Source organism: Ambystoma mexicanum, chromosome 4q, assembly GCF_040938575.1.
Source record: "Ambystoma mexicanum isolate Mex_15411 chromosome 4q, UKY_AmexF1_1, whole genome shotgun sequence".
NCBI classification, from domain to species: domain Eukaryota; kingdom Metazoa; phylum Chordata; class Amphibia; order Caudata; family Ambystomatidae; genus Ambystoma; species Ambystoma mexicanum.
This window is the reverse complement of record NC_090928.1, coordinates 1,019,000,314-1,019,022,019: the sequence shown is the minus strand read 5'-3', so window position 1 is coordinate 1,019,022,019 and position 21,706 is coordinate 1,019,000,314. Positions and strand designations below refer to the sequence as shown.

General features: G+C 46.7%; 1 protein-coding gene across 1 annotated transcript in view; it reads right to left on the bottom strand.

Moving 5' to 3' along the window:
* The window catches only part of SPATA17 (spermatogenesis associated 17), a 1,004,194-nt gene that overhangs the window by 275,222 nt on the left and 707,266 nt on the right, over nt 1-21,706 (bottom strand). Inside the window, exon 8 of the mRNA XM_069608580.1 lies at nt 14,638-14,786. Coding sequence (XP_069464681.1) covers nt 14,638-14,786 — 149 coding nt within the window. The remainder of the gene's footprint in view (nt 1-14,637; nt 14,787-21,706) is intronic.

The following is a 21,706-nucleotide window of genomic DNA, read 5'->3' as shown; positions in this document are numbered from 1 at the left end:
TTTCTCCATAGTTAGGTCGAATTGCCTTTTATCGCTTTCAAGGGCCAAAGGTGATTCCGAGCAGCTTTTGAAGTCATTGATGGCTTTACGTACTTCAGGAATGATGGAAAAAGTAGAACCAGGAGGCTCCGAAAGTATTAATGCTGGAATGAGAATAGGGATTTGAAGACTTCCTTGAGCATGAATTTGAGCAGCATGAGAGACGTGATTGAGTGAAGGCGTTTCTTCTTTAAGAGAATTCGACACATGAGCTTCTGAAGGAACCGGCTCAATATATGAAGTTTTCCCATGACATATTAAGGAGTCAATGCTTGTTGAAGAGAGCGGGAGAGGAGTAGACAGATTATCTTTTGCGCTTTGCAGTCCACTTGCCATATTTGCTTTTGCAAGGGGGCAGCGCAGTTAATTTTTGTGCAGAGGATTAATACAAATAATTAGTGCTATTTAATTAGTAATAGAAGTCGCTCTAACAATTAGACTTGCAGGTGCATTAATTAATTATGTGAGCATGTAAGAAATGGCTAGGACAATGGCAAGAGAAGAATTAGAGATATAGACAGGCAAACAATATATATTATTTTCTCCCCTTTTACCTGATGTTAGATAGTTTAGGGCAACTAGCTATGAGCTACCAGCTAACAGCAAACAGCGCTACTTATAGCGCGTACTTAATGCGTGCGCGCAAAGGCGCGCAGGAAGCAGTTTTTAAACACTTCCGGTGTTTAGGGGGCGGGGCCACCTAAAGTAAATAGAAGAGAGACTATATAAGTAATATGTACTTATAGTAAAATGCTAAATGTCAATAGTAGTTATATATTAATATATACCAGTGTCCAGGCAAAGTCAGGCAATCCAGGCGTCTACAGATAGTTTTGAGCACGCAGGGCAGCGAGACAGGCCAGCAAACAGCGCTACTTATAGCGCGTACTTAATGCGCGCACGCAAATGCACGCAGGAAGCAGTTTTTAAATACTTCTGGTGTTTAAGGGCGGGGCCAGCAGTCTCCAGGCAAAGTCAGGCTATCCAGGCGTCTTCAGATAGTTTTGAGCATGTAGGCCAGCAAGACTGGCCAGCAAACAGTGCTACTTATAGCGCGTACTTAATGCGCGCACGCAAATGCACGCAGGAAGCAGTTTTTAAATACTTCTGGTGTTTAAGGGCGGGGCCAGCAGTGTCCAGGCAAATACAGGCGTCTTCAGATAGTTTTGAGTACGTAGGAAATCCTTTCCATTTCCCACAGGGTAACCCACAACAACAGAGGAGCCTACAGAAAGCTTGAGTGTGCCCAGTCCTAGCAGTAACTGACAGCCCCAAAGAGGAACTTGAGGTAGCACTGAAAATAGGACCTAAAGAGTTTGTATTCTTCATAGATACAGGAGCCACCAAATCTTGTATAAAGGAGGGGGGATTCCCGCTATCAAACAAAGTGATGGATATGCAGGGCTTCCCTGGGGCAGTAGTGACGGTTCCAATAAAAAAAGACCACTAACAACAGGCACACAGAACATTTTAGCACCCCTGTTGTATTCCAAAACACCTCAATCAATATACTAGGGAGAGACTGGCTAAGCAAACTAAACTCCACAATATCATTCACGGAAAAGGGGATGGTGTGCTCAACATCAGGCATCGATTACACATGAGTGGCTGCGCTCCTTTTAGCAGCTCATGCTCAGAGCACACTACAAGGCCAACCCATGTACCCTTACATGTTTTTCTATGGGGTCAAGATATTGCTGAGATGGGTCTCAGGGATACAAGGGAAGGTGTTTTCCGATTGGTGACCAAACTTTTTTCTGACCGCAGTGCCAGAAAGAAGACACAAAAGGCATCACAGTAGTGCAAAAGCTTGAGGAGGTAGTGATACGCAAAGACACAGTGATTCTGTGTGGGACAGACAATGACAGCATGGAATGGTGTACAGTGTTCTGCATTGACCCAACAGTGACAGTAACAAGATTAATGGATGAAAAAGTGTTCTCCAATGGGGAGGAGGAGGGAGAGATGGTATTCCAGCTACAAATACCCTGCACAGTAAAGGTAGTAGAAAAGCTGGTGCCAATACTCACAACTTGTGAAGAGTGAGAGCAGACACACAGACGAAGATCTCAAAAGGGTTCCAGAGAGACTATGGACAAAAGGGCCCCATGATGTAGGAGTACTAAAAGGGGTAAGGGCACTAAAGATTAAGTTAAAAGAAGGGCCGCTACTGTCCCGAGCAAAACAATAACCATTGTCCAGAGAAGAAGATAAGGGGATATACTCAACCCTACATGCACTGTGGCAGAGCATCATACAGACATTCACATCGCCATGCAACATGGCTATATATCTGTTAAAGAAATCAAAGGGTGGGTTGTGAAGATGTATACAAGATGTATGCCCTCTTAACGATGTAGTGGAAGCAGAGTTTCCCCTGGTACCAAACCCTGCTACAATACTGTGGAACATTCCAGCAAAGACAAAGTACTTTACGGTCATAGACGTAAAGAATACCTCCTTTTCAATCCCACTACACCCACACTCTAGATATTTTACAGCCTTTATGTATCGAAGAACCCGGTGTGAACAAACCAGGCTCCACCAGGGGTACTGCGAAGCATCCAGCATTTTTAACAGAGTGGTACAAATTGACCTAAGCAACTTTCAAATGTCGAGCACAGTGACACAATATGTTGATGATTTGTTGGTGTGCAGTGAGACCAAGGAACAGTGTAGGGCCGACTCAGTGCATCTCTTGACACTACTATTAGACAAGGGGTATAAGGTGGATATGGAAATACTGGAGGTTGTGTACTTGGGGCAAATAATATCCATTGTAGGACACAAGATAACACAGGAGAGGGTAGAGGCAATTAACATGACTGCACTTCCACACACAGTGAAAGGGATACAGAAGTTACTGCGGTTATGCGATTACTGCTGGGTGTGGATTTTTGATTTTTCCACCTTTACAAAACCCTTACTGCAGACCTTTAAGGAGCTGCAGAAGGAAAAAAGGGAAAAAAGTGGACATCAGAAATGAATGACAACTTCACAGAACTAAAAGAAGCATTGGCCAATGCGCCAGTGCTGGCCACCCCTAAATATAAAGAGATGTTTTACTTGTTCTCCTATTCAGATGGCTCATTGATGACAGCAGTCCTCACACAAAAGAAGCCACATGGACACAAACCATTGGCCTACTATAATGGTGTTCTAGACCTAATTATACAGGGACATTTCCCCTGCAAACAAGTGCTCGTGGCTGAAGTGTTTGCAATAGAAAAGGCAGCAGCAATTACAATGGGTTGCCCAGTGGTACTGTACGTTGAGCATTCATTGTTTGACATTTAGGAAAAATAAAAGATAACACTGACTACACAGAGGACATCAGGGTATGAAATAATACTGACAAACCCAACATTCATAGTAGAACCGGTACAGGAAGGAGATTACATGCACGACTGTGTGGCACAAATGGAAAGAATGGAAGGAAACATAAGCATCAAGGAAGAAGAAATAGAAGGCACAGACATGGTCTTCATTGACAGGTCTTCAAGTATAGACCCCAATACAGGAGGGAGACATGCAGAAGCTGTGATAGTGTGTTACAAGAATGGGGAGTATATAATAACATCACATCAGAGGTTACGATTACATTATTCAGCACAGGCAGCAGAGCTAGTGACCACAATAAGTGCATTGAACATAATGCAAGGGCATGCAGCTGACATATTTTCTGATTCAGCTTACGTGACATCCACAATACATTCAGGATTAGCACGAAGGGAGAGAAGGGGGGTTAGGAGGAGTGATGGGTCCCGAGTACAACATGCTGAGTTGCTTGGGCAACTGAAGCATTGAGACTACCAATGGAGGGAGCCATAATAAAACGCTCCGCCCACACAGGTGAGCAGGACCTGATATCATTTGGGAATGAGGTGGCCAACAGAGCAGCCACAGAAGCACCCTATTTACATGAAGGGAACTATGAGAGTATAACCAGATGCAAAAGAAAGAATGCAAATAATGGTGACAGAAAGAAAGATGGGTCAAGATAAAGAGAGGAGGGAATGTTTTAACACAATACCGATTGTAAATATAACAGAGCTGCAAGGAGAAGCCCTGCAGGAGGAAAGCAATTTGTGGTTACAGATAGTTTGCTGCCGCTCACCCACCAATTTGATATGGAGGCAAAACAACACAGTGACCTTGGTAATGCCAAAAATGTTAAGTGTAACACTAGAACAGTTGCACTTTCCTGCCCATGTGTGCATAGAACACGTAGCAGCAGAAAAAATGAAGGGTTGTAGATTCCAAATTTACAACAAGCGAGTGGCAGAGTTCATGGGGAGTTTTGTGGTGTGTGAGGAGTTATTGTCCAGTCATACTTTAAAAAAAGTGAAGGGGGTATTGACACAACTGGAAGGGCCTTTCTGGCACTTGCATATTGACTATGTTGATATGCAAGACAGACGTATCTTTCATAGGTACATGCTTGTCGTTGTCTGTACATTTTGAAGTTACATTTAAGTGGGCTCTGTGCTAAAATAGACACAAAGTCAGCCAAACACTTCCTAGTGCAGCAGGTGTTTTCTAGGTGGGGGTATGTGTGATGAGATAAGGTCTGATAATGGGCAACATTTCGCCAATGACCTTTTTAGGGAAATAAAGTACCTCCTGGGAATAAAACACACGCTGTGCACAGTGTACCGGCTGCAAGCGAACAGGATTTTCGAAAGATTAAACAGCTTGCTTAAAGAACGTTTAGCAAAGCTAACCATGACATTGTGCAACAATTGGATGTATTGCCTCCCATTAGCACTTTTTGCCCTTCGCAATGACCAGGAGAGGGCCAATTGGATTGTAACCATCTGATTGTTCTTCGCCAGGTACTGATCAACTTTATGTACCTCAGGTTTTCTGTTTATCCCTTGGCTATGATTGGGGACAGAGGCATGAAGGTGAGGAGACCGGGGAGCAATCCAGTCCAAGAGGTGCCCACTTAACAGGAAATCTACCAGTGCAGCGCTTATTGAGACTGTTGAAGACTCTGCCAAATGAACAGTGGTTCCTCTGTCTCACAATACGCAGACCTAAAGAAGGTCAGGCACAGCTCCTTCAGACATGGATGCCTGAACCATGATCTGCAGGCCTCTTGAGCCTGAATAGGTGTAAGGAACCACCAGTGAGACCACCATCTTGTCCTTGCAGTGACAGAGCAACCACTTAACCAAGACAAGAAAGAAATGCAGGGCACACTTGAAACCCCACAGACTGTGAGTACTTTAATTTGACAGCTAGCATATGGAGCACAAGTTAAGAGTAGGATGGACCAATAGACTACAGTCATTAATCAAGGTGGAATGTCTCCTGTTTTTTCTTTGTTTTTCCTCCAATTAAATTGAAAAAATACTCTGCAGGACTCTAAATATTGTTTTCCAAGTTATAAAAGAAAATAAGAATTTTCCTGGACCAAAAGTAATGCTATAATTTATATTTATATTTATCCGAAAGTGTTTAGAAAATATTAAAAAAAACATTTTTAAAAGTATCAAGGATGCCATAAAAGGAGGGTACATCACTGCACATCTTTTAGCATAGTGTTTTCTTTTTGAAAATTCGGTTTTTATTAAGATTTTTGTGGTTATAACATAAGCGATGCAATAATACAACCAACAAAGTAAACATTGCATAGGAAAGAAAAAATGTAAACACAACTTATTCCCCCGTTCCAGCCATTCCCTCCCCCCCTCTCCCATACCATGGTTCGGAGGATGATACTAACAATAGGGTCCATCTCGCTGTCTAACAAGAGTGTGTCACGGGCATAGGACAGACATGAAATGGGTGTGGGTCGCTCATCACGCCAGGGCCAATACCTGTAGGCCGCATCTCCAACTCCGAGCAACGTCCTCATGATCAGGAGGGGGTGACCAAACCACAATGTTCAAACCTGGGAAGCAGTCCAGGTTGTATCACGCGTTCGATGCTGGTCTCCCATACTTGTCAAGGAAAGGAAGCCATAGGCCCTCAATATTAAACTTGGATTCGTCAATCAGGTGAGTCAAAAATTCCATATCGTATATTGCCCGTACTTTTGAGACCCATTCCCTCTCCCCAGGGGTTTGGGGTGATTTCCATTTTTGGGCCCAACAACATCTGGCTGCAACCAACATAACATGCAGCATATGGTCATGTTTAACCTTTGGGCCCCCCTCCACCTCAATGCCGAACAACACTAGCCAAGGGGATAAGGTCCTTTCCATTCCATCCACCTCCTTTATCCATGACAGGACCTCATTCCAGTAAATTCGTACCACCCGACACTTCCACCACATATGGACATAGTCCCCCATTTCGGTGTGACATTTCCAGCAGTGTGGATCGTAGCCCTTTTTCATCCTGGCTATCCTCTGTGGGGGGTAGGGCCATCTATGGATCAGCTTAAGGGCCTGATGGCGGTATTGGGGCGTGGCTATGGAGCGGTTGGCCTGTCTACATATCTGGAGCCATCTCTTTTCGGTAATGGGTGTGCCCAGATCTTTTTCCCATTGTACCTGGGAGGATGGGGTATCCCGCGGGGTGGAGAGCAGCAAGAAGCTATAGAGTCGTGATATCACCCCTCTGGTTCCTTTGATTAGAAACATCTCGAAGTCTGTTAGCTCTTGCCTAAGAGTATCACCCCATCGGCTCTCGGTAAGGGCACCTCTGAGCTGCAGGTAGCGAAAAGGAGAGAGGTTGGGTAGGCCCAGGGCATCCTTCAAATCCCCCAATGATATGAACACCCCATCCCTCCAAAGTTGTCCTGCTCTACAAAGGCCCGCCTCGTACCATTGCTGGAAAGCCAGTGGCTCATTGATCCCCTCCCAAAGTGGGGGAGCCCAAATGCAGCTCAGAGGTGAGGGCCAAGTTGTGAGCCACCTAAGGTAACCCCCCTCTTTCCATATGGACCATAATACCCCCAGGACTGGGTGCTTCAAAATTCTTCTGTGGATACTTGCCTTGGGGAACCACAACCACTCGTCCAGTGTGACTGGGGAAAAGGGCAAGTTGTCCAAGCCCACCCACTGCATCTTCTGGCCCTTTGCCAAATGGTCCACTAGGATTCGCAGCTGCGATGCCTTGTAGTATGTGTCTAGGTCTGGAAAATTGACTCCAGCCTCGTCTTTGGGCCGTATCAAAGTGTTGTAGGCGATTCTATGAGATTTTCCCGCCCAAAGGTAACAGAGGAGAGTCTGCTTGATCTCTAAGAGGAATGGCTTTGGTATCTGGGTTGGAAGCATCTGAAAGAGATACAGGAATTTAGGGAGGATCACCATCTTAAAGAGTTAAGACATGCTATCCACGAGAGGCCGGATTTTGTCCAACACTCAAGGTCCCGTTTGATCGCCGACCAGAGGGGAGGGTAGTTTACCCTAAAAAGATCTGCTAGGTCCGATGGTATATGGATCCCCAGGTGACAAAATCCCTCCGGTTGCTTGCAAAACGGGAGACCCCCGATGTATTGCTTTTCTGCATCGCTGAGTTGGCCTACTGGGAATGCGACTGATTTGTCTAAATTTACCTTGTAGCCCGCCAAGGCCCCGTATTGTTCTAGGTTATTCAGCACCTCAGGAACCAATTGGGACGGGTCAGAAAGATTTAGTAATACATCGTCCGCAAATAGGGTTATTTTATGGTTGGTGTCCACCATTTTAATGCCCTGAATCTCATTGTTTCCCCTGATCGCTATGGCCCAGGCTTCCATCACTAGGGCATATATGAGGGGGGATAGTGGGCACCCTTGTCTTGTACCCCTTTCCAATGGGAGGGCTTCAGATTTGTCCCCATTAACTACCACTTTTGCTGTGGGGTGGGAGTAGAGAGCCGATATCCAACCACGCCACTTAGGTCCCATCCCCACGGACGATAAGACACCCTCCATAAAGGCCCAGCTCACCCTATCGAACGCCTTATCTGCGCCTAAGGACAGGAGAAGGGCACCCTCCGTTCTGACCACTTTTGAGCTCAGTATATGCAAAGTTTTGCGCATACTGTCAGCACCTTGCCTATTCATTACAAAACCCACTTGGTCAGGGTAGATCAGTCTGGGGAGGCATTTCTCGAGGTGTGTTGCTAGGATCCTGGTAAAGATCTTCGCATCCGTGTTCAGGAGCGAGATGTGCCTATACGAGCCGCATTCCACCGGGTCCCTGCCAGGCTTGGGAATAACCGTGATCATGGCCTGCAGGAATGTCGGTGGAATGGTTTCCGAGGTTTTAATTTGGTTAAAGAGTTTGGCCAGTGGTTGTATCAATACTGGTATTGTTTGTAAAAGTCAGCTGTATATCCATCACCCCCGGGGGTCTTTCCTACTTTCAGTCTTTTAATGGCCCCCTCTACCTCCTCCTCTGTTATTTCCCTTTCCAGAGCCTCCTTCTCCGAATCTGTAAGCTTGGGCAGGGGATGATCCTTAAGATATCTACAGATGTCTTCTAATGATTCATCATCTTGTCTGGTATAAAGTGTTTTATAGAAATCTGCAAAGGATGTGGCTATGTGTTTGGTTGTAGTCTGGATATTTCCTGCCCCGTCTCTGACCTTCTCTATCCGCCTGTCTGCCCTAATTCCTCTCAGCCTATGTGCCAAAAGTGTTCCAACCTTATCTCCATTCTCATAGTATCGCTGCTTTGTGTATCTCATTCTTTTGACCACCTCACCTATTAGGGTCGTATGTAGGGCCCGTCTCTTGTCTCTCATTTCGCTAAGGAGGTTTTCACGGTCCACGTTGCTTTTTGTGAGCTGTGCCCTCATGACCCGTAGGTCCTCTCGGAGTTTAGATTCTATTAGTGCTCTTTCCCACTTCTTACTCGAGACATCTGCAATAAGGAGACCCCTGAAGGTGGCCTTTGAGGCCTCCCAAACTGTAGCCATTGGGACCCCCCCTTTGTCGTTTGTTATAAAGAAGGCTTCTACTTCTTTCCGTAAGAATTCCCTGAACACCTGCTCCCTCATGAGGGTGTCGTTGCAGTGCCACCTATACGATTTCGGGGAGACTTGTAGTCGCCATTCCATAATGAGAGGCTCATGATCCGACCAGGTTACTGATTCAACCATAGGATTACCAACCTCCCCACCTCCCTCTTCCGATGTCAGTAATAAGTCAATCCTGGTGTATGTTTGATGAGGAGGGGAGAAGAACGTTTAACCCCCAGGGGTTCCCCAGGATTTTCGCCACACATCTACCCAGTAATATTCCTGTAGTAGGTCCCTCATGGCTAGGTTATCCTTAGTGGGAGCTTTCGGCCCCGGCCCTCTGGCGGACCACCAGTCTAATTGGGGGTCCTGAATGAGATTGAAATCCCCACCCAAGATCATAGCTCCCTCCGCCCATTCGTCCATGACTTTGAGGACTTTACGAATAAACTTGATTTGGCCGGCGTTTGGTGCATACAAAGTGGCCAAAGTAACACGTGTGCCCTGGGATAGTTCTTTGATCCCCAGAAATCTGCCCCCGAAGCCCCGTTTCATCTCAACGTCGGTAAGGTGTAATGATTTACCAAGGAGAATGCCTACTCCCTCCTTTTTTGAGGATTTATGTGATGCCCAGAAGTTACTGCCTATCTCCCTTCCCTTTATTGCCGATTCTGCTCCCCTCCTATAATGTGTTTCTTGTAGGAAGAGGTTTAGCAATTTTTGTTTGCAGAACATGTTACTTGTAAGGGATCGCTTGTTTTGTGAATTAAGGCCCTTGACGTTGAGCGTACCAATCTGTCCTTCAACCATGGTCATCGCTACCCAGGCCCCGTGAAGTTTCAATGAGTACCCTCCATATGGACCGCATGTTTAAGTCCCGATTCCATGGTATGGTGTCCCCAGCACCCTTGTCCCCCCCCCTCCCTTCCCTTGTTCCCCGTCTCCCTTACCCGTTTTACAAGGCGTTCGTTTCCGTAGCCCGACAAACATCAGGATTAGTAAACAAACCACTAGGGCTGCTGCCCGGGCCCCGGGAGATTAAGTGGTACAGAACATACCCTCCATCTTTTCGCTAAGGAACAAATCCCAGACTCAATTGAGATTCAGATCCCGGTAAGGGACCTCCCCTCCGACTCTCCCTACCTCCTCCCCAACAACTTGTATTGCATCTCCAAGATCACGGGACCTATTGTGCATGAACTTTCAATGTGAGGCGGAGAGGAGTTCCCCAGTATCAGAGGTCAAACACAAGGTACCTCCGGAAAGACCAACGCCCATCCAACCCTTTGTAAAATGGGACTCAAACTTTTCTGCTGTGTCAGTTAAACCTAAACTTTGACAACAGTGGCAACATCCCAAGGTGACATGCATTTGCCCCCCACACCGGGGGGTTCCTGTGAGCCGTGTGAGCAACCATATTAAGAAAAGTAACATCAACTTTTTCTCTTTTTCAATAACCCACCTTCCCTTGACGATCAAGTAGGTCTGCCGCGGCCCATCGGGGGATGTCTAGTCTTCTGGAATTTCCGGGTGCCTTTCACTTTATGTTTTCCCTGGCTTAGATCAGGACCCCGCGGAGTCCGGCCTGGCTCTCTGTCTGTCCCAGTCTGTGAACCCGATGGTCCCGAGGGATCTCCAATCAGCTCCTCGATAGCTCTTTGAATATCTTCCACCGTCACGAGCTGATGTTTCTCACCTTGCCATTCGAACGCCAGATAAAATGGATGTCCCCAGCGGTATTTGACTAACCTTTCTTGTAGCCATCTGGTGATTGCCCCACATTTATTCTGCATTTGCAGCGCGAGTGCAGATAGGTCCTGGTAGATTGCCACCCTGGAATTATCGTATTGTATGTCTCTTAAAGTCCTCGCTCTCTCCAATATCCTTGCATTGTCTCTGTAGTAGTGGAATTGTGCCAAAACCGATCATGGGCCTCTGCCTCCTCCACCAGCTCTATGGACCCTATCGATTAGGACAGTTTACCCAGAGTAGGACCCTAGGACAATTCTGACGATCTCCTGCACCTTGTTCTCCAGACCTGCCTGGGTCTCGCCCTCCACCTCCGCCAGGCCAAAGACCCGCAGGTTACTTCTCCGTTCACGGTTTTCCATGTCATCCACCTTGAGGAAAAGCTTGTCCTCCCGTCTCTGCATCTCCCTGAACCGTGCCTCCATCTGTGTTTCAAGTATGTCTGTGGATGCCTGGTTGTTCTCCACCCCTTCCATTCGGTCCTCAAGTGTAGAGACTTTGGCGGTGAGGTCGGCCAACTTGGCACCCATGTCTGTTCTCATACCCCTGATTTCATCTAGGATCGTCTAGATGTTGTTCTGCATACTGTTCATGTTTGGGGCCGGTGTGGATGAGGCGCCAGTCTCCATCATTGGATCCCCAGGGGTGAATTGATATTTTGCTAGGGTTTCTTTCCAACTCATAAGGTGTTCCTGCCCTCGGATCTCTATGATTTCCTGGTGTCCCTGGTGATTTCTTTCGGGAGTGAAAGCTTATTCCTCACCCTCTGGCTCTGCTCTTGTGTAGTACTGTGTAGGGGATAAGTCCTTGTGACTTGTTTCACTTGTGGGGGGGTTCCCGTGTGTCTCAGAGCCCAGCCCCGGGGAGCCGCTGCGTCTCGCTCCTTCTTGTCTTTAAGCCCACCTCTATGCCCGGGGGCACTCTAGTGTCTGAAGTGCTGGTCTAGTTAGAGATCCACGGGGGCATCCAATTATGTCTCTTAGTGCTGTACCAGAGGTCCCTTTTTGTTTTGGCACGTGCCCCTTGGTGGACCCCCAAGTATACAGAGAGAGGGGTGACAGGAGGAGGACTGGACGAGGCCCCCTACCCCTGTTGGTTGATTGTACTTACAGTTGAGCACTGTGGGGTCTGGAGGGGTCCTCAGCAGAGATACCAGGGTGGCAGCACTCCGAGCCTTAACTTGATAATGACGAGCCGTGTGATAGACTGGGATTGTGTTCCAGGGGGGATGGTGGGTCAGATCCGCGCGGGGCCTGGTCACAGAGGTATAGTGCCCCAACTGCCACTGAAGGGGACTGATTTCGCCAGTTTTTATCTCCTTGTGAGGTTTCCCCTGGTAACAGCCTCTAGATGATTAGCCCCACGGGGGCTGTGGTAGATGAGGGGGCCCCGGGTGCGCTCCCGCGATGGCCCAGGCTTGTGTATAGGCAGTTGTCCTTATGGTGGTTCGAGGAACTCCACGTTTCACCCGGTGGTGTGTCCCGTGGGGGATCTTCAGTGGCTCAGAGGGGGCCCAGGCGTGCTCCCGCATCGGCCCGGGCCTGTGTCGAGGCAATTGGAGGCCTCAGCACTTTCCTAGTGGCCTGGGATGACTCCCTGGGGGAGTTCTGTGCCGCTGGGTTCTCAGGCCGGGGGCTGGAAAAGAAGGGGGGCCCAGACACTACCCCGCAACAGCCCGGGCCGACGGAGGTAATCACCGGTGGAGGGGTCCGGGGGGGGCACAACAACTCCTGCGTGGCCCCGAGCAGCCTGGATCTGCTTGCTGCTCGGCCATGTATTCTCCGCTCCCCGCGCCGCACCAGCTGCAGGAGGTGGACGGGCGACGGGGGATGCGGAGAACGCAGTCCGGGTCTTCAAGGGATCTACCAGTCCCCCGCAGATACTGCCGGCAGCTCCACCGAGCAGAGAATCAGCCTGCCGGCTGCAGCACAGGGATCTCCCGCCGTGAGGTGGAGCGTAGCTCCGTGACCTCAATCTGCTCGAACGCCGGCCTGGAGGGGGAGGGGGAGCGTGGATGCTCCAAGCTTGATATCTCTGGCTCTGGTGCACCTCCGAGTCTCGGGAGGGTGTCGCTGGGGTCCTTAGGAGTTCCAGCCGCTGTTTCTTTGGTTTTGGAGAGGATAATGTTCCTTTTTCTAGTATTGCTCCACTATTATCCCAAGGCCATATGGGGAGCCAATAGTTCAGGCAGCCATCTTGCCTGCGCCCCCTGGTGGCCTCTGCATAGTGTTTTTAAGCAGCCTTTTGGAATTATTTGTCAGCCACTGGGATGGACAATGCCACAAGAAGGTCCAATATGTGGCGGAGAGGAATTCTATGCGTTATGGAGCAACTGATTGATGCCAGGTACCCTTCAGGATATCACTCCTAAAACGCACTCTAGCCAGACCTTAAAATTAAGCATTCAGAACAGCAAGCCCACAGTCCTTTCAAAAATGTTAAGTGAGTCAAATAATTGATGGTTCAAAAACTGAACTTGATGGGTCATGGAAGGTTTTCACACATACGGAGATCAACTAGAAGTTATACAGTGTGTGATTCATAGTTTGCACTCTAGGGAATTTAGACGTGAACCTGAAAATGACAAGCGGTGGTTACATGAAAGATAATTAATTTATGTGTACAAGAGAAGGAAGTGCGTTCAAATCAAACTGATTTCTACTGCCAAAAGCTTGTAACGATTGTAATAAAAGTGAATTAAAAAAATGCATACTCTTTTGTCGGTAAACCAGAGGCGTTGCGAGGGGTGATGGGGGCTGAGCGGGCTATAGCCTAGGGTCTTTTGGTTGTAGCCTCGGATAGAAGCTCAGCGGCTGCAACCAAAAGGCTATCTAGCCCCCAGTCCCAACAGTCCTGACATTAGTGTAGCCATGGATCTTTTCCAGACCTAGCAACACCCCTGCTGTAAACCCTAAGAAGGTGAACAATAACGTTATCAAATCATTCTTGCTAGTTTCTTATATTTGTGCAGGTCCTATAACTGGGAATTGTCGTGGATATCTGAGACAGTTCAGGGGACCATTGCAGGTATCTTTGTTCACCCTGAATGACACAGGTTTATCAAAGTTTATTTCACGCTCAACCTACCTTCGCATACAAAAAAATCAAACAAACAAATAAGAGTGTTGTGGATTATATGGAATGGAATTGACATGTATTGGTGGGCAGTAGTGTTTTGGAATAGAGTAAATGGAGGGGGTAGTGGGTTGAGCTAAAATTCTTCGACAAATAATGATTTCACTTGAGCCTGTATGTCACTTACAGACATGAGTGCAGATACTGGAATAATAGTACCTATGACTGCTAGGCCGTACCATGTGGTATTAGCAAGTTGGCCAAGTTAAGAGCCTTAGGAAAAACAAACGCCCTCAACATGATCTTCAGATCATTACCACATTTTATGGCCCTCCGAAGGGAGCATTTCTTTTGTTCAGAAATACAGGCTGCAGTAAATGTGTGACACGTGTTTCCAAACAAAAAATTACATCTGAAACGTCCTCCACGGAAGCGAAGGTAGGGAGCCCCTGTTCCATTTACATGGTGGATGACGGTGCTGTGTGGGGAGGAAGAGCTGGGGTGCCTGGGAGGCAGCAGCAGCAGCAAATACGGAAGGGGCTGTTAGGGTGTAAGCGGGGGGTTTCATACAGGGTGAGGACTGGGGGTGGAGGGCAGCTCGGCAGGAGATAGTCGGGGACAGATGCGAGCAGCTTTCTTCTTGCGCCAAAAGTGAGTTTTCACCAGATGGTAAAACCTGCAATCAGAGCCGCCTGATTGGCTGATGGACCCACTCAGAGTGTTAATTGTCATATAAAGCCTGTGTGCCCAATTTGTAGATATTGTAAAATGTAAACGCAATACGCTGCCAGCACAACTTAGCATGGAGTGCTAGAAGTAATCGGAAAAAGAAATACAACGGAAAAACAGACACAAAGAAGCAGCGCAACTTACTCTTTGTCTTGTATACATCTCGCCCACTCCTCCCTCTTGAACTGCTCTCTGGCCTCCGCTTCACAATTGATGGATGTCGCCACCCGCAAGGTTGGCTCCAGAGGCTTGTAGCGTTGCTGCAATACTTCAGCGGTATCACGGAAGGGACCCTGACAGGTACAGGATAAGGTAAGTGTTTTATTGGGCTCCTTTTTGACACATTATTGATGACAGAGGACACTCAGAGGCTGGAAAGTGTGGCAAGTTTTCACTTCCGAAATAATTAATAGAAGCAATTCCATCTGATACCGAGTTACAAATAACATGTGGGCTGATAACATGTTAGAGATAGATGGGGGAATGAGGAATACTCACAGGTTACACATTCAGGCTGGCTTTCTCTTATTATCAAATGCTCACATTTAATACACAATTAAACAGACTAGACCTAAGGGCACGCGCCTGCGCCTTATGCGTCACATACTATAAACAAGGTTCTCCTAATTGTAAATCTGCTTTATTTGTGGCTCAAAAATCTGACAGATGAAAGTGTTTAGCCTTGAGATCACCAGTACGGAAATATCGTCCTTTGTACATGCAGTTGCTCAAATTATGTACCGACTATAATAAATGTCTTTTCTATAAAAGGGCATGATGTTCTCAAGGCAGCCGGTCAGTGGCGAAACCAAAATCATAGGTAAACAAGAAATGCAAAATGTTATTGAGCAAGTTTTCTTCTCTTTAGACAATCATAAAGTGTGTAATGCAGGTTCTAACCACTGATAGAAGCCTATGTCCATGTTTCGCCTTTGCTCTTGTCACTGTTTCCAGCTCACTAGCCAATCAGCAAGTTCTGAATGGAGGCGCTACCCACCTGTAAAGAATGCATTAAAGCTTCCCTTTTGTGATGTCTGTATACTTGGCATGGAGATATGGACAAGCTCTGGGACAGGCAGACCAAGGTGAAGTTTCCCTTGTTATCCCCATCTGCAAGCTCTATTAGTATTAGCGCCCTTACAAGTGGGCTCTATTGTGTGCTAGGTGATATTTACCCGTGTTAGAGGCCATCCTATCCCCTTCGGTTTGGAACACTAACTTGGGTGGCAGTCGCCTAGCACACAACGGATTCCTCTCGTGTGGATCTAATGTTTCATCAGACTGCAGTGTTGGCTGTTCTTTCACACATAAAACTGAGCCAACTGATGTCTTAAAGGGTGTCACTTGATAGGATAAATCCAATCAGAAAGCTGCTAGAAAATGTCTACACCGAGCAAGGAAACAAAATAATAAAAGGTGCTTAAGGTATGGAATGGTGTTTATGAGATATGGGTGTGCAACTCGGTGTCAGGTTCAACATATGTGACCATCACAAAACAACATGAAAAGCTCAGTTAAGAGAGAAACCAGAGCAATACAAACAATTGAAAAGAGACCCTGAGGGAAAACCCATCACAAGGTTTGGAATAAGTTACTTACCAGTAACTCCACTTCTCACACATTGGTATCTTTCAGAGTTTCACATACTGTTCAAATATTATCTGTTGTCAGGCTGGGAGTACTTGGTAACTTTAAGCAGTTTCTTAGAACATACAAGAAACTCTATCACTTTAGTTTTTTCTTAGTATTGTTATGTGTCATTTATCATTTAGCCAATAGGCCACACCTCTCTTACCTCCACTCATGGAGAGAGATGTTTGCTACACATCAATTCCATCCTTGAACTCTCCTGGACAAACCATTTGGTGATACCACAGGCCTTCCTGTCGCCCTCCAAGAATAAGACCTATCCCATTCTGGCCTTAGTAGACTGCGGAGCTATGGGAATTTTCATTGATCAAGACTGGGTTGTTAGTCATCATATTCCATACGAGACACGAAGCACCATGCAGCCGGTGGAAGCAATCGACGGAAGACCGCTCACTTCAGGACCCATAAGCCTGCAGACAAAAGAGATCCAGCTTTCCATAAACCATCATCAAGAGCGGATTACATTCGACATCATTAAGTCAGCTCATTACCCCATGGTATTGGGTATGCCCTGGTTACAGAAGCACAATCCGTATATCAATTGGACAGCAGGATCACTATTCCTAGGCTCAGAGTTTTGTATGTCCCACTGTCTATTCCTAGATCCCTCCTCAACACCCCCTAAAGAACCACTAAGAGACCAGCAAACACCACTCATGGTTTCCAATATCATACAAGTCCCAGAGGCCTATCAGGGATATGCTGATGTATTTTCAACTGCCATAGTCCAGGCCTTACCCCCTCACAGACCTGAAGACTGTGCCATAGATACAGATCCCTCAGCAGTGATTCCCTTCAGCAGAATGTTCATCCTTTCCGAACCAGAGAAAAAGGCCCTCCGAGAATACCTGGATACCAACCTTGAAAACGGCACCATAAGACCCTCAAAATCTCCAGCGGGTGCTTCGTTGTTCTTTGTTCCCAAGAAGGACACCAAGGAACTCAGACCTTGCTTCGACTATCGTGGCTTAAATCAGTGCACCCTCAAAGATCGGTACCCACTGCCCCTGATCTCGGATATCCTGGAAGCTGTGAGAGGCGCCGTAATATTCACGAAGTTGGATCTCCGGGGTGCCTATCATTTGATCCGTGTCCGGGAAGGAGACGAATGGAAAACAGCCTTTAGAACACCCTTTGGTCACTATGAATATCTAGTCATGCCCTTTGGACTAGCTAATGTCCCTGTAGTATTTCAACATTTTATGTATAGGGTGTTTTCTGACATGTTATTCCTCTTCGTTATTGTCTATCTGGATGACATATTGATCTTTTCCAAGGATCCTCTAAAGCATGAAGAACATGTAAAGGCAGTAATACAACGACTCCGTGAACACAAACTTTTAGCCAAACCCGAAAAATGCTTGTTTCACGTTACTCCTGTTCACTACCTAGGATTCATCCTTAGCCCAGAAGGAATTGGTATGGACCCTTCAAAGGTAAAGGCCATACTGGCATGGCCCGCTCCCATGTCTGTGAAACAAGTTCAATCCTTCCTAGGGCTTGCCAACTTCTACCGGAAGTTCATTTCTACCTTTTCCGAGATCGTTCAGCCGATCGTTGCCCTCTTGAAGAAAGACACCCCCTTTATCTGGTCTACACCGCAAGATAAGGCATTCCAACGTTTAAAGACAGAGTTCACGCAAGCCCCCATATTGGCCCAACCCGACATAAATCGGCCATTCCTAGTGGAAACGGATGCCTCTAACTGCGCCATAGGAGCCGTCTTGAAGCAGGAACTTGAGGATAAACTGGAACACCCCATTGCTTACCTCTCGTGAACCCTGACTCCCAGTGAGACACATTACACCGTCCTGGAAAAGGAACTGTTAGCCATCCGCCAAGCCTTCACTAAATGGCGACATCTACTTCTGTCCACAAGATATCTATTTCAGGTCCGCACGGACCATCGGAATCTTCAAATTCTACAGTCGTTGGAGTGCAGGAACAGTTGTCGGGCGCATTGGGCCTACTTCTTTGCCCAGTACCAGTTCCAAATCACTCATGTTGCCAGATCACAAAACCTGATTGCTAACGCCTTATCTCGACGTCCTGACTATGTAGTTACTGAAGACAAGGCCTATCCTAAGATGTTTCCCCACACGATCTTTATAGCTCAAGCAGTCAACCTCCTGGAAGGAATGCGAGTGCAAACCCAATCCTCTGACCTCTGGAAGGATATTTCAAGGAAGAATCCATGGAACCTAAGAGTTAAGGAAGGATATTTATTCAAGGACAATGCACTGGTCATTCCTACAACGAAATTACAGCAAAGAATAATAAACCTCTGTCATGATACCCTTCACTCCAGACATCGTGACATAACCAACACCCTGCGTGTCATACAAAGACAGTTTTGGTGGCCTGGAATGAAGACCAACGTACAGCAGTACATCAAAGCTTGCACTATCTGCAGTCAAAATAAACATGATAACAAGAGACCGGCGGGTCTTCTGCTGCAACCTACACAGCCAACAAGGCCATGAGAATTCATTGCTACAGACTTCGTTGTGGAATAACCACCTTCCCGAGGATACACGACCATCATGGTTATCATAGACTTGTTCACTCATATGGCTCATTTTACACCCCTTTGTAAGCTACCATCCTCGTCCGAGCTTGCTGGAATCTTCCTGGAACACATATTCCGTTTACACGGACTTCCTTCCAAGATCATATCTGATCGAGGACCTCAATACGTCTCTCAATTCTGGAAACATCTCTCTCGCATTTTGGGAATCCAACGCGCCCTCTGATCTGCTTATCACCCCCAAACCAACGGGGCCACAGAACGTGCTAATCAGACCATGGAGCAGTATCTTCGATGTTTCGCCACCAAGGTTCAGGATGACTGGTCGCTCCTGATACCCGTGGCTGAATTCACCTACAACAATTCCGATCATTCAGCACTTAAGACCAGTCCCTTTTATTGTAGCCAAGGTTTCCATCCATCGGTTCTACCCTCTGTTCTCCCTCATCCTACACCAGTACCTATTGTCGACTCCTGGGTAGAAACCCTCATCAACGTACACCAGGAGGCCAAAGAAAACTTAGAGAGGGCCAGAACACAGACTAAGAGGTATGCGGATTCCAAAAGAAGACCATGTCCTTCTTATGCAATTGGTGATCAAGTCTGGTTGTCCTCGAAATTACTACCCCGACATCTACGGCCAAACAAGTTGGCCCCTCGGTACTATGGTCCATTTCCCATCAAGGAAATTATCAATCCAGTTTCATACCGGATCAGACTACCAGACCCCTGAATGAAAATTCAGCCAGTATTTCACACATCCTTATTAAAACCCTACACCCAACCCTCCCGGAAATCCTGCCGACCTCCTCCTCTGCTGGTCGACAACCAATTGGAATATGAAGTATCCCGAATATGTGACGCCAGGTATAAACGGGGTCAGCTTCAATACCTGGTTGAATGGAAAGGATATCCTCCTAGTGAAAGAACCTGGGAACCACTTTCTAATCTCAAGGCCCCTCGACTGCTCAGAAGATTTCACCTTATACACCCGGGCAAACCTGGAGGAACGGGTCTTCGGAGGAGGCATTCTTTCATGAACTACAGAACACGCCCCTTTTGGACTTCCTGGTCCTTGTCTCAACTGGGCTTACACTCCCTTGTACTCCCAACATGGCCGTCCACTGTGAAACACCTTCCTCGCTCTACACCTTAGACGTAGCGTGTTCTATTAATAGACCACGCCTCCCGCGGCTCCGTGCGTCTCAATGCTATTGCCAAGTAGCGACCAGACGTGTGCTCCGTAGCTCACAGTATTGTTTTCCTTGCTTCTTTCTAGCCAACCCCATTCCTAGTCCCTTTCCTTCCTTTCTTGATTCCTGGACTCGTGTGTTAGTAGTGCACTCTGTACATTTCCCGGATCTTTGCATCCCGGAACTTTGAACGCACGCTGGAGTTGGAAGAGACTCGTGCAGCCTTATTCAAGACTCGATCCGTCCACAAGAAGGCATCGATCAAGAAATCCAGCAAAGATCAAACTCAGGTGAGAAGGGGGGAACTCCTTGACAATTACTTCTCCAGCATTGGATCTTTCATAGATTGCCATGATGCTTCAATACATTATAAAGCAGTACAAAATGGATGGACATGCATTTAAATTTCATCTGGGAGTAGGATGATGGCTCACCTTAGGCGAGCAGGTGACGAACAACCTTTTGTCCAACACTGTACTACTCCACAGAATTTCTCTTGATGCAGTAGAACTTGATGAAGGGATGAGTAGACCTCCATATAGCCACCCTGCAGATGTCTGACAGTGTTCCTCCTGCCAGAAGTGTGCCAGTAGATGAGACCGGTCTCAGAGCCGACCTGTAAACTGCCTGTTAATACGCTGCAGGCATAAAGAAATACAAGCAGAAAGCCACCTTGAAATGAAAGCCTTACAAATTCCCTTGCCAGTAGCAATAGGCCCAAAAGCAACAAATAGAAGTGATGATTTCCAAAAAGGAGTGGTCCGATCAATATAATACTTGAGCACCCTCATAACAATGAGGGAGTGGGGATTCAACAAGCATCATTGGAGAGCTGAAGAAAACAAACAGGCATGGCCAAGGGCTTGTTGAGGTGAAACTAGGATAGCACCCTGGGCATAAATGGATTGGTCCAAAGGAGAACCTTTTGTGAAAAATTATGTAGTTGGGTATATTTATGGGGCAACAATTAATTCAGGGAGTTTGTCTCCCCCAATCAAAAGTGCCACACCCATGAAGTTGAACTTAAATACCATGCAACACTTTTCTAATGACAAAAGCAATTTCACACATGCAACACTCTTTATTTTTAATCTCCCTGTGCACTTGGCAATGCTAGTAATTTTTGAGCACAACAGACTTTTAAAAACAAAGCCCTTTTTTATATATGGAGCCCTTTATCCTCCACCCCTATGTAATGAAGCATCTCTCTTCTATCAGGGAGTCACGTTCCCACTCTCTGTAGAGGGTATGCCTTGAAATCAAGGAATTCACTTTAAGTGGCAAGACACTTTTCTGCCCGAGCACAAACCAAGATATTAGGTTTACTATGGAAATCCCTCTGCTTTAAGGCAAGTTGTGGCGAATAGGGAGAAGTTTGGAATTTCATTTTATTCACCCCTTCCTTAAGGGAATTTTGGGGTTGCAAAAAGAAATAGGAGTACCCAATTACTTTAACAGACTATATTTTTATCCACACTGGGAGCAATGTTGCTGATTTCGAATTTCAACAAAATCACCCTCTGTCAGTTGGCTATAGGTGGATTAATTAAATTATTACTTGGAAGAAATACTAAGGATCTACTTGGCCTGCCCACAAAATCAACAAGGGAAGATATTAAACCAAACAGATCCCCAAAATACTTGGTTTGGTTGGACAGGTTACTTACATAGAATATCTCTGGGTGTTGTGCTCAGGCTTCTGGATACTCATGAGCTGCATACGGACTTGGTTAGATGGCCTCCCTAGGTTCAGTCATGGATACCTCCAGAATGCATCCCTTAATTTGCCTCTCCAGGTACCCTTTGGATTGTAGTCTTCCTCTTGGTCTAATCCAGCTCCCAG